Source organism: Radiomyces spectabilis (assembly GCF_025331425.1).
Source record: "Radiomyces spectabilis strain NRRL 2753 chromosome Unknown BYT42scaffold_3, whole genome shotgun sequence".
In the NCBI taxonomy this organism is placed as follows: Eukaryota; Fungi; Mucoromycota; class Mucoromycetes; order Mucorales; family Radiomycetaceae; genus Radiomyces; species Radiomyces spectabilis.
In genome coordinates, this window is record NW_026251928.1 from 2,212,968 (window position 1) to 2,225,158 (window position 12,191).

The 12,191-nt window shown below is 44.0% G+C and overlaps 5 protein-coding genes across 5 annotated transcripts; 1 reads left to right on the plus strand and 4 right to left on the minus strand.

Annotated features, from left to right (window-relative positions):
• Positions 1–3,386: 3,386 nt before the first annotated feature.
• Positions 3,387–4,216, minus strand: BYT42DRAFT_561217 (uncharacterized protein). Its single transcript, XM_051567337.1, has 2 exons — positions 4,026–4,216; positions 3,387–3,968 (listed from the first exon to the last, which is right to left on the minus strand). The coding sequence occupies exons 1-2, from the start codon at positions 4,174–4,176 to the stop codon at positions 3,451–3,453; spliced, it is 669 nt and encodes a 222-aa protein (XP_051426590.1). The 5' UTR covers positions 4,177–4,216; the 3' UTR covers positions 3,387–3,450.
• A 178-nt stretch (positions 4,217–4,394) lies between these two features.
• Positions 4,395–5,306, plus strand: BYT42DRAFT_561218 (30S ribosomal protein S6). The gene is made up of 3 exons (XM_051567338.1): positions 4,395–4,523; positions 4,589–4,728; positions 4,816–5,306. Exons 1-3 carry the CDS (start codon positions 4,476–4,478, stop codon positions 4,961–4,963), a joined length of 336 nt encoding a protein of 111 aa, XP_051426591.1. The 5' UTR covers positions 4,395–4,475; the 3' UTR covers positions 4,964–5,306.
• Positions 5,307–5,944: 638 nt separating this feature from the next.
• Positions 5,945–7,599, minus strand: BYT42DRAFT_642941 (uncharacterized protein). Its single transcript, XM_051572595.1, has 4 exons — positions 6,804–7,599; positions 6,427–6,729; positions 6,324–6,366; positions 5,945–6,255 (listed from the first exon to the last, which is right to left on the minus strand). Exons 1-4 carry the CDS (start codon positions 7,519–7,521, stop codon positions 6,243–6,245), a joined length of 1,077 nt encoding a protein of 358 aa, XP_051426592.1. The 5' UTR covers positions 7,522–7,599; the 3' UTR covers positions 5,945–6,242.
• An 822-nt stretch (positions 7,600–8,421) lies between these two features.
• On the minus strand, positions 8,422–10,229 carry BYT42DRAFT_544019 (PSP1 C-terminal conserved region-domain-containing protein; the record flags this gene model as incomplete). Its single annotated transcript, XM_051565731.1, has 3 exons — positions 8,422–8,566; positions 8,645–9,307; positions 9,379–10,229. The coding sequence occupies 3 exons, from the start codon at positions 10,227–10,229 to the stop codon at positions 8,422–8,424; spliced, it is 1,659 nt and encodes a 552-aa protein (XP_051426593.1).
• A 553-nt stretch (positions 10,230–10,782) lies between these two features.
• BYT42DRAFT_544020 (60S ribosomal protein L3) lies at positions 10,783–12,185 on the minus strand (the record flags this gene model as incomplete). The annotated part of the gene is made up of 3 exons (XM_051565732.1): positions 10,783–11,935; positions 12,041–12,048; positions 12,183–12,185. The coding sequence occupies 3 exons, from the start codon at positions 12,183–12,185 to the stop codon at positions 10,783–10,785; spliced, it is 1,164 nt and encodes a 387-aa protein (XP_051426594.1).
• Between the last annotated feature and the right edge of the window lie 6 nt (positions 12,186–12,191).

Consider the following 12,191-nt stretch of genomic DNA (forward strand, 5'->3'; position numbering starts at 1 on the left):
CCGAGGTATCGTAGATGCGGTAGAACTCGGCGACAATGACCTCCAAAACGTCGGGCAAAGGGTCATTCTCCCATCCACCTTTATTGGCAGCCCGAGACACATGCGCCAACTTTACCATGATGCGATGAATATCGTACGTCGATGCGGGCAGCCGGATCTCTTTATTACTTTCACTTGCAATCCTCAGTGGATGGAAATTCAGGACGAGTTGGCTCCACTCCAGACAGCTGTTGATCGGCCCGACCTTTGCGCTCGAGTTTTTAACATGAAGCGTAAAGCTCTCATGGAAGATTTGACCAAGAAGCATGTTTTGGGTAGGGTAACATGTCCATACTGTGGAATTTCAAAAACGAGGATTACCGCACCTCCATCTGCTTTTGGTATTACATCTGGACGACAAGCTGAGAACACTGGACGATTATGATCGCATTGTGTCAGGTGAACTTCCGGACAGACAGAGATTTCCTGATCTCTACGACACCGTCAGCAGATGTATGATGCACGGTCCGTGTGGAACCATGCATCCGAGGTCTCCGTGCATGGAAAACGGCTCCTGTAAGAAGCGTTACCCGCGCTCCTTCAACGAAGCTACCGTCGAAGATCACAGGGGTTACCCTTTGTACCGTCGTCGCAACCAAGGTTCATCTTTCAACCATGCCTCGGTCCCCATCTTGCAACGACAACGATTATCAGCGCTCTACAAGTCATGGTTGCCCAAATTTCTCTCCACGAAACACTTCCACGAATAATAGGCGAAACAATCAGCAGCAAATGCCGTTTGCGCCAGTTGTGGTTAAACAGAGCATCGTCGCCGTTCACATAAAATGTGAGTGGAGCTCTTTTTTGAAGAAAGGTGATTGACGATACGACGATCTGGTGTTTTGTAGCATCATTTAATTTGGGTTATCTGTCAGTTATACTGTATATGCCCTTTCATTCTCTTCAGTAATCGAATGATACATGGAGCAGATATGCTTCGATCTGTGTAGCTCATCATTCATGCATCAGTGAGGTGACTATTGTTTCATCCATGGAAAATCACATATTTTTGTCCGAATTTTTTCTTCTTCTTTAGTTTTGCATCTCTTCTGTTTGCCTGGAAATCCCTCACTATCATTGCATCCATCATCCATCATCCAGACTATGGCATGTATCTGATCCGGTCGATTCGATTATTATGAAAAAAGGTACCTTTTGTGTGATACGACTATCCGTTTTTCGACAAGAAAAAATTTACCTGTCCTTTTTCTCTATTCTGTCTTTAGCTTTTGGTTTTCTCTCCGGTTTTCTTTTGCCTGGCAAGCCATTCAAGCCATCCATCCCTCCAAAACCTTTCTACTTTGTTCGGGCACCAGATTGTGGCCAATCCGGTTTTTGTCGTCAAAGGACATCTTCGGTCGTGTGGCTCTCTTTCTCATCGGGAAACGCTGACGCGTCCTCCCCAGGTTCCTCTCATATGGATTGCTGCCCGTGGTATCGCCTTCGATATTTCTTCCCGACCATTTTATTTTGTAGTTGTAGTATGTATTTTGTATTTTAGTGAATAGTCTTCTTGCAGTCTTTTCCTCCTTTTTTTTCCCACAGGGTTTTTAGGGGGTTTTTACAGACGCACCTATTGTATTTACTTTTTTTTTTATATTTGTATCCTTTCTTTATTTCGGTCGGGAAGCCCTCGGTATCTGCTGCATCAAACATCAAAGGTAAAATATCTCAACGAAATTTGAATCAACCAAAGAGCTTACTAACTCATTTTTTTTAAATACCCAACATTCCCACACATCTTTGTAGATCTATCATAACCTTGGGCGGGACAGAACGGAGGGGGTCAATAAGTGCTGCTTTGTTCATTAAAAGTGTTTCATGGTATGCCAGAGTATTGACATTAATATACCAAAGTTCCATCAAGAGTCTCGCCCAGGTTATGCCGTATTGCGTTAGGCTTTTTGTCTGACGAATGTCGCTCAATGTAAGAGTGCGGCATCCAGTAGCAGGTGGCATCCATTGCACAGCGGGTGTACGGCTTGTTATACGTATAATTGTCTATTGATATAATGACGGTCACCGTTATACCACATACATCTTTTTATTCACATCCAGTGATAGGTGTTTATATGTTTTCGTATTGCATAGACAGATGATCCTGACATGCCAAGCAGTGAGACAAAGGCATGAAACAGACGGCATCATGAACGAAAGAACTCCACTATTGAACACTACTTCACATCTCTGCCATTCGTTTGAATCCAGCGCATATATCGCAACAGTCCTAAAGTTCATAAAATATGATATTATACAGAGTTTCCCAATATACGATCAGTCACCTTAAAAAGGATCCTATCTGCTTGCATATAATAGACCGATACGGTTCGGTCTCAACCGATCAAAGGGCATAAATTCAAACTGACACATTTATTGTATTGTGTAAAGTCATGCTTGTTCGACAGCAGAACTTCTGTCAACTATTACAGAATAGTGATATAAAATTGATATCATGGCAGAGTTGTTGCCCGTTTCCTTTCAAGTAGTGTTCTATTTTGATGATCACATAAATGAATTCAGTGAGCCTTCGCCTCGTAAAACATCACTATGATCGATGATCATATTGATAAGTTGGAAAATTTAAGAAAAACCACAGCGCCAAGGATCGAGGTACTTGAGACTCATTCCTACTGTTCACCAAACCAAGCACAGTTAGATACAAGCAAGATGCTATTCAGGGAACCTGAACAAGCGCAACCATCATATATTGTACAAACGGCATAGACCCAAAGAATCTCATGTTGATGGATTACCAATTCAGATAAGAGGTCTAGCAAGACAACCAATAGCAGCAAGCGAAAAATTTGTGAATAAAAAAGGGGCAAAATTTTCGACTGCAGCACTGTTTGCAACACCCATTGTCGCCTTCAAAAGAGCTTTTTCTATGAAAGTACACAGGTTGATTTCTTCTTCTTTTATTATGTATGGCTCGTAGTTTCGCTGATCCATGTTCTGGTGTTCATTTTGTTGACGAACTACAAATGGATGGTCATTGATTTTTACCACTTTTTTTTCCATTTTGGCTTGAGACCGTCTCCTTTTCGTGCGGAGATGATAAGCGGTAATTTTTAACATTTTCATTGCCTGGTTGTTTTTCAGTTGTAGTGTAATTTGATATTCCGTTCTTCGAATGAAGTGAGAAAAAGACAAAAAGAGTCAGATTCTCTAATAAATAAGAAGATAACGATCGTGGTCTTCGCAAAGATTCAGGAAGCTATAAATCTACGAGAAGATAAATCTTCAGACATCTTGCGGTAGCTCTAAGGTTTCGCAAATCGGACCCTCTGGAGTTGAAAAGAAGATGAGCAATCACGGTTGAGTTATGGGTTAGCGGGGACGATTGCTGACAGCAAGTTGGGTAAATGGTTTATATGTACAAAAGATGAAAGAAATCGGGTTATATCCATATTTCTAAAATACAATGTCGTTTGTAACGATCTGTTCAAACATGGTCTTTCTTGACCGCTCCACCGTTGCACCGTCTTTCATATCTATATTAGCTCCCATCACGGTTGTTGCTTGTCCTTCCATCAGATCCTTGTTGTCCGCTGAGATCATCTTTTGTACAATTTCAATATCGGCCCAGGGTTTCAAGTCGCCATCGGCTCCGTGTTGCTCACAGCGCCATGCCAACAGTCGCAGCTCGGTCTGCGTTGCATCTTTTAAAGAATTATGAGATCGTGCAGACGGGCCTTCTACGGTTAATCCATCGGCCGGCGTGATGGTTACAATGTCAACAGACAGGCGCATGCAGTTACTCGGTCTCAATGCTTGTTTCACATGACGGGTAGAGCATTTTCGAATGGCCCAACGGTATTGACCAGGCGTGATGACAACAGTATCACCGTCCTTGCCCATATCTAACCAGATGGATGGCGAGGAAGGCTGCGGTGCATCCAGCTTAGCAAACTTGGTATTTCCCTGGTGCTCTAGTAGGGCACAGATGAGCATTGCTGTTGAATATGAGGCATGCATGGCTTACATACCTGAGAAACTTAATGGATGCGCGTATATAGACCGAAAAGCGTTCAACAAGGACCTCTTACTGACAGATACGACATTCTGATCCATGTCGGAAAACGGTGCTGCGAGCACGATAACTGGTACGATGCAAAGGAGGAGGTGAAATGATAACATAATGAATTAAAAAAGATGAAGTAAAAGAAATGTGGAAAAGGGTTCAACAAGAAGAAAATTTTTGATGTGCATGATCCGCATTTATCAACTTTTTTTTTATGCAGGCGATTGGGACAGGCTTTTTGCGTGGGCGTGAGGTTTTTTCCGATCTCAAAAGGGATAAAATTGAATTTCTGGTTTTGGGAAGGCAAGTCACACAGACGGCGTGACCGTGTTTAAGGGGGTCATCAACAGGCAAACAAATAACAAAAAAATAACACCGCCTACATATCCGTTTTAACCCAACCGTTGCAGACACAATGCCTTTCTACGAGCTGGTTTGCATCGCTCGAGCTCATCTTGTCGAGGTATATGATTTACCTTGTGTTCGTAAAATGCTTCATGCTCAATGTCTGTTTTATCGTGCTTCTAGAGTAATCTGAAAGATCTCATTAAAACCTCGGCAACCCAAGTACTCCAACGAGGGGGAGTTGTACGTGGTTTCGACAACTGGGGCGACCTTCGATTACCGCATCGTATCAAGCGTCATCAACAGTATTTTACAGAGGGACAGTACGTACCCGAATTTTTTTCTTCGGTCGTGGGACCTTTTAGATCATGTGAATGGCATGGTATTAACGGGGAGCCATCGTTTTGTAGATATTGGGTTATGCATTTCGATGCCAATCCCCTGATTGTGCAAGATCTTGGTAAAAAATTGCTTGTGGATTCTCGCGTTCTCCGTCACACATTTGTCAAACTTGGTGACAAGCTGGAAACCTCTGTGGCACGACCAGACAAGACATAGAAGAAAAGGACGCTCATGTAACTCTTTGTTATACTTTGTAAATAGACTATTGGTTAGAACGAGTTTTCATCTGTTGTGTGCTGGATGTTGTCGTTGTTGTAGCTGTTGTTGTTGTTGCATATAACTTCAGGGCGGAGGAGCCTTGATGAAAAGCATTTGTGGTGAAAAAGAAAAAATTCAGGCACGAAGGAAGCGAGAGGGCTAAATCGGGTCATAGTAAGTCAAGGGTGAAATGTCAGACATTGAAACAAGCAGTTATTGGCAGGGTGCATTGGAATGCTTAAAAAATCATACGTTGGGTTCAAACCTTCTAGCCCGACCATTGAGGCAAAAAGACCTGCATTTCTGCTAAACATACGAAAATTCAATTAAATGCACTGAGAACGGTATGTTTATGCGATGGCGCGCTTGCTTTGTTTCCTATGCGACACCAGACAACGACATGTCACTGTGGGCAACTGTGCAACCTTGTTAATGTCAGAATAAAGATAGATGAATGGTGTTTGGAAAGGCAGAAAACCGTTCTGTGCTGGCGATATCTTTTTCGCCTATCCTGTGGGTGAACCCATTCGTCAGTCTTTTAGGATCAAAACACAGATGCGTGTTACTGCACACTCTATTGATCATATTACAGAACTGCATAACTTGACAATGTATCCATAGTTTAAACCGCTTTTCTTTTTAGGTTCTTTGGCAAAAAGAAAAAGAAAAAGTGAATTCAAAATGCAAAGTGCTGTTCGTCACTGCGAACAGTCTTTCCATTTCCTACATGCTCGCAGACCGAATGATCTGCGACGGAGACTCATGAGCGCACGAACTGCTACGGGCATCTGATGATTGGATAATATTTTTTCTTTCTTTTTGAGCATTTTAGATGTGAACCTGGAACGAGGGTATAGAGATGAGCAGCTGACATGTTGTTTATTCTGGAGCAAGCTGCAGACATGCAGGAGGAAAAAATCGAGTGGCAAATGAGCATGGGGCAGAGTGTGTGTATATGTGTTTTTGGTGTAGAAACATGAGAAATACAGTAAGTTGGAGGAAAAAAATGAGGATGACTGGCAACATGAAGCTGCATTAAAGATAAGTGTTTCTCCTTTGTAGATGTGCAGACGGTGGAAAAAGTATATCGTACGCATGTATGCTGTGGGGAATATTCCTCATATTGATGAATTCATGGCTTGCTGCAGGAGGGGCATTCGCATACACCAGAGTTATTTGCGATACTGAATCCACGGATGTTGAGCATGGTTGTCGCAAGTTACAGGATGATAACGATTCACATATCTGGCCTTTCAAAAGGACCGAACGAGGGGGGGTCGATTGTGTGGAAAAACGCAAAAAAACGCGTTTCGTTGACCCGTAGATTTGACGATACATATTGATGGCTTCCGTATTCGTTCCTAGATCACGGTTAGCATTCCACATCTTCCTTTGTTGATCCTTAAAATGCAATACTTTACCAAAGAATAATATCCACGCCAGTGACAGGACAGCCAAAAGTAGAATAGTAGGTGATATCAAGGGTTTCGACCACAATGCGAGTTTGTTGAGCATGATCAATTCGTCTTCTGGCATCGGGATGGTCGGTGCAGTATTTGTGAAAAAATAGACCATGCTGTAAATAGTATAAACCATGGCAATGATATCATAAAACGCACAAAATCCGACCAGTCGTTGAAAGGTGGACTGGCTGATGGATGTTCTTTCGGCTAACAGGGCGTTCAGAGCACGGCGACTGGACGCCAGTCGTACGATGATATAAACTACGATATGCGAAAAAAAAGGCATTTTGTTGGTTCACTTGTTAGACAAGATACAAGAAATAGCACTTACTTACCAGTATAATAGAGGCTGCATGCCGACATGACAGCAGGCGTAATACACAATATTAAAACCGAGAGTAAGCTGTCGACCATGACCATGGCACATCCCACACCGGAAAGATAGACGTATTGGAATGCGTCTTGGTTTTTTGGCAAGGTAGCAGAGGATGTTTTCCATATTACAATAAGGGCTATCGGTAGTGCGATTCCCCAAAAGAAATCGGTGATTCGGCTGTGATAGACGGCAATTCTCGATCTGTACCAAGAACCAAATGAGGAATGGCTCGATGTGTGAGAAGCTGAGTAGATGATCGTGCTGGAGACTGAACGGTGTGTTGTATGATCTGCATCGCTGTCGCTCGCCTTTCGTGAGGACGACAACACCCCGAGCAAACGTTTCCGAAGCGTCCATCGTTCTGCTGGCGTTACAAGAGAGCACAGTTGCTGCAATAGTCGAAAACTGCCAAATGAAATAGCTAATTGGAGTGCTGTGGTGGTTCCCGCATAGATTGTGCAAAATTGATAAATATTATCCTGCTTTGAGTCATCGAAGATGTGTTGGCTCAGTGTGATATTGGCGAACTGGATCAAGTTATATACAGTTAACCACAGAGAGATGTAGAAAGCGGGCCAGTTGCGCAGCCGAAAATGGACGATTAATGGAATAGCCGATAATAAAAAGATGATCATGGTAAGCGATTGCAGCAGTGCAGAGACCATGGATTTAAGCATTATGTATAGATGAAAAAGTTAGGCCCCACGGTCTTGGACTAAGGAAACAAAGGAAGGGAGCAAAAATAAAAAAAATTGTAAATATAAAGAGTCTATGGAAAATATCTTTTTTTTTTGAGAATTGACAGATAGAAAAGAGACAAGTTATAGAAAGCGAATGTTTTGAATAACCTGATGTGAGCAATAATATCGCCCAATAAAGGGACCCGATGAATGTCTAAAACAAGCGAACAATAGCCCATGCACGAGACAACAATGAAGATGGGTTGCCGTAAATATTGGCTGCAAAGCCACTTATCCCGCTTTCAAGCTCATGCACACGAGAACAATCAATGTATCTTCAAACAAACAGGTGGCAAAAAAAGATTATCTCTGAGTCTACCGGCAGATAGACGGCTCGTTCCTTCTCGTCGGACGTTAGCTACAACATCAGCGCTTGACTTTATTTTAACGTTCGCCTCACTGCATCATTGCACAAACGATAACCAAGATAAACTTATAAAAAGCTCGGATCCTATTACCTATGTTATGTCAACCCATTTCTCAAGGGTCCTACCAAATGGACACAATATTTTATATTTGAGTGATAAGTAAGAAAGAAGGGGGAACAAGGAAGGATATATTTCATATGTAAGCAAATCACTGACTATTTTTTGTCTTTGAACGCATCCGATACGATGCCTATGGTGATATAAAAGGGGAGAGGGGGAAAGGGAAAGGGTACCAAAGATGTTGATATAGCTAGGTTTACAATGCTGTGTGAAATGAAAGAAAGAGTAAAAAAAAAGAGCACATATGATAAAAACGAACAAGTGAAAAAAAAAAAGAGCTGCGAAAACCGCTGGAAAGAAAAAAGGCAAAGTTTTGGGGGAATAAGCAAATATGTCTATAATCAATTCTTCAAGAGAGGTTCATTTGTTCACAGGATTTGGTGGTGGCACACATCCAAATCCGTGTTTTGTAAAGCTTGAATAACTCGCGGACGAGTTCGCGGAAATCAATTCGTTCATTGGCCACAAAGTAGAAGGTCAGTTTACGACGATCCCTAAATAAGAAGAAAAAAGAGACGAACACGCGTTAAGACTGGTATATGGTAGAAATTGTCAGAAAAATTTGTCCTTACCATTGGTATTCAGCATCAACCACATCCATAGGTAAATTCTTTTGTCGTACACGCGCCTGGCAATCCAGCAAGGCCGCTTGCTCGTCACGAAGCTTGTCATCCAGCATGGCTCGTTCGCAAGCAGTGGCAAGTCGGTACAGACGTTTGACATGAAGATCTTTCAATGTGGTTTGGTAAGTGATGAGGTCAGACATAGCGTTGTTCTCGGATTCGGATTGCTTTTTGACAAGATCGGCCACGGTCAAATCGTCCTTGATGACGGTGCCTAGATCTTGACCACGGTCACCTTCCACGATCACCAAGTCCCCTATTTTTGGCCGCACGGTATTTTCGTCCTTTTCGTCCACATGAACCAGTTCCGTACGTCCCACCTTGAATTGGACACAGAATAAGCGTGTTGTGTCCAAAAACTGATGGAGTGGCACCCCCTTGCCAAGATGCTGTTGTTGCTGCGATTCGGTATTTTTGATGTCTGTTGCATTCGAGGAGGGTGCTGTATTTCTAGGGGTCGCAAAATAGTCGTCAATATGGTTTAACAGGTCCTGATGCAATATCTGTTGCTGCTGTCGCTGTTGTTTATGATGGCTATCGGTGGTTCCTGATTTAGGACGACCGGCACCCAAAGGCACGCCGGCAACGGAATGACGCCGAATTTCATCGCATCTATCACAAAATGATCCAAGTGAGTCGACTGATAGATTTTCCCACCATAGGAGTCTATTTCTGTATTTTACCTTAGGCCTTCCAAATCTTCCACAACCGTGGACAGCCAGTAATCCGTCATATGCGAAGAGTAACGTCGGTGTTTCCAGTCGTCGATATTTTTCTGAGTTGCAGTGGACGACGATGAAGACCAGATAGAATCAAACAATCCACTGCGACGATTGACATCGGCTCCCATATTCAAGTCCTGATGCGATGGCGTTAGCCAAGTTTCGCCCACCAGTACCGATCCTCTTCGATTCAAAGGAACGCTGTAGTGCGCAATGGGTCCCGGACAAGCAGTACGAGTCCCCTTTTTGATAGGCGGAGGGTTATGTGCGATGGAACGAGGGTCTTGCTTTGCCTGATCCCAGGGCGCTTCAATGGGTAATTCGGAATACACATGTTCGGAAACACGCCGTAATGGTGCTGCAGGATGATTCGACGACGGCGTGGTTGCTGTGGTGGTGTCGCTCCATATATTCGAGGTAAACCAAGGTAACGGCTGCCAAGGACTTGCCAACACCTTGGATGTTGGCACCGGTGTGCTTGGTTGTTGCATGCAGCGAGGGGTGTCTGAAGATGGCCAAGCATCGGAAGTGTCGGCGACTGGAAAGGAGAGCGAATCACGACGACGGCTAAAACTCGTAGGAAGAGGAATACCACCGACATCGATAGCCGATGGCAGATTCACTTGATTGGTTGACGGTGGCGAATGGAGTGGTTTGCGCGACCAAGCGTGACGATCTAGAAAAGCATGGAAGGACGGTGTTTCGTCTCTAGGACCGGGCGTAGGCGGAGAACTGGATAAGACGGAACCAGGGCAGTCGTCCTGAGAGTCCAAACCTACGTTTGCAGCAGATAATGGACTTATATTCGCCATAAATAAGAAATGGCAACAAAAGAGTAAAGAGCAAAGATAAGGCGAAAACAAAAGGATAAGAATCAAAGACAGACAAAGGTGAGCCGCCCATTTCTGGTTTCATTCATGACATGACATCAAGCCTCACACGGTTCACCTAGATCGTCGGAGATTCAATCCGCCCACTGAGAAAGATAATCAAACTCAATAAAAGCCAAGAACCAACGTTCATGCATTGAACATAGCCAATAAAAGCCAACATCCACAACTAAAAAAAGAAGCATCATCGTATATCGACTGTCATTGGCCAGACAGTGATCAGACAACAACCCGGGTGACAGGGGAAAATGGACAATCGAATCGGTCAAAGACAAAAAAAAAAAAAAAAAAAAAAAAACCCAATCGCAGTGCAGCGCTAGAAGCATACACAAATGCACATCCAAAAGCACCCTACATGTAGACACATATACCACAAAACAGAAAAAAAAATCTAAATTAAGAGATGAACAAAAACAAGCCAAAGGCAAGTTTTTCACATTTATTCTTCAGCAAGCGATTGCAGAAAGACACACATTTAGAGATCCTTCTTGAGGGTACCCATGAACTGGTGCTTCTCGGCAGCAGTCTGGAAACGACCGTGACCGAACTTGGAAGAAGTATCGATGAACTTGAGGCTGACCTTTTCCAAAGCGGAACGCTTGGTGTGGACCATCAAAGACTTGCGAAGAGTCAAGACTCTCTTCTTGGCACCAGCACAGCAACCCTTGATCATGACAAAGTCTTCGTTGACAATACCGTAGTGGGGGAAACCACCCATGGGAGTGATGTTCTTGTCGGTGATATCGTATTCGGTAGCACCAGACTTCTTGTCAGCACCGTTAGCAATGCGGTAAATCTTCTTGTTGATTTCAGTACGACGGTGGTAACCGCGCTGACCAGCACGGGGAACCGAGTACATGACACGGGAAGGATGCCAGGCACCAATACAGGCAACCTTACGGAGACCACGATGGGTCTTGCGGGGAAGCTTCTTGGTACCCCAACGGTGGGTGACACCTTCGAAACCGTGACCCTTGGTAGTACCGATGATATCGATCATCTCATCCTGTTCGAAAACGGAGCCAACGGTAACTTCCTTTTCAAAGTGTTCGCGGGCCCAGTCAACCTTCTGAGCAATGTTACCACCATTGAGCTGGATTTCCATAAGGTGGGCCTTGCGCTGACCGAGTCTAGCCTTGCCGATCTGGGTGTGGGCAATGACACGGACGACAGAGCAGTACTTCTTGATGCGCTCGAGTTCACGAGTGACATCCTTGGCACCTTCAGCGTACTTCTGGGCGTACTTGGTGAAAGCCTTCTTCTTGGAACGGTACCAGTTCTTGTAGAAGCGACGCTTAGCCTCCTCAGACAAGTGCTCGGCCCAGACGGTGGTAAGAGTGCGAAGACCACGGGGAGTCTCGACGTAACCAACGACACCAATAACGACCATGGGGGGAACTTCGAGAACGGTAACAGCTTCGACGATCTCCTTCTTGTGCATCTTGGAACCAGGACGCTCCAAATCGCGGACAATGTGGGTCATACCGGCCTTGTAACCCATGAAAGCGGTCAAGTGAACAGCCTTCTTGGGATCATCCTTGGGGAAGGCCTTGCAGCGACCACGGTGAGATCTGGTTCTCTTACGGGGAGAGAAACCCAAATGACCGTGACGGGGAGCTTCGTACTTTCTATACGTCAATTAATAACAATTTAATCAGTTACGATTCGTTCGAATGCTTTCTTCATGTTGGGATCATTGGCTAGAGGGGGGGAAATGGCGACGATTTTATTACCTGTGCGACTAGAAAAGATGCAAAAGAACAAAGCGGCGCAAAATTGATAAAAAAGAAGTAGAAATCATGGATTAGTATCAAGTAACGATGGATGAAGTGGATTACGCTATGGATGCATGTCTGGATGGCTTCAATCACGTACCATGCTTCG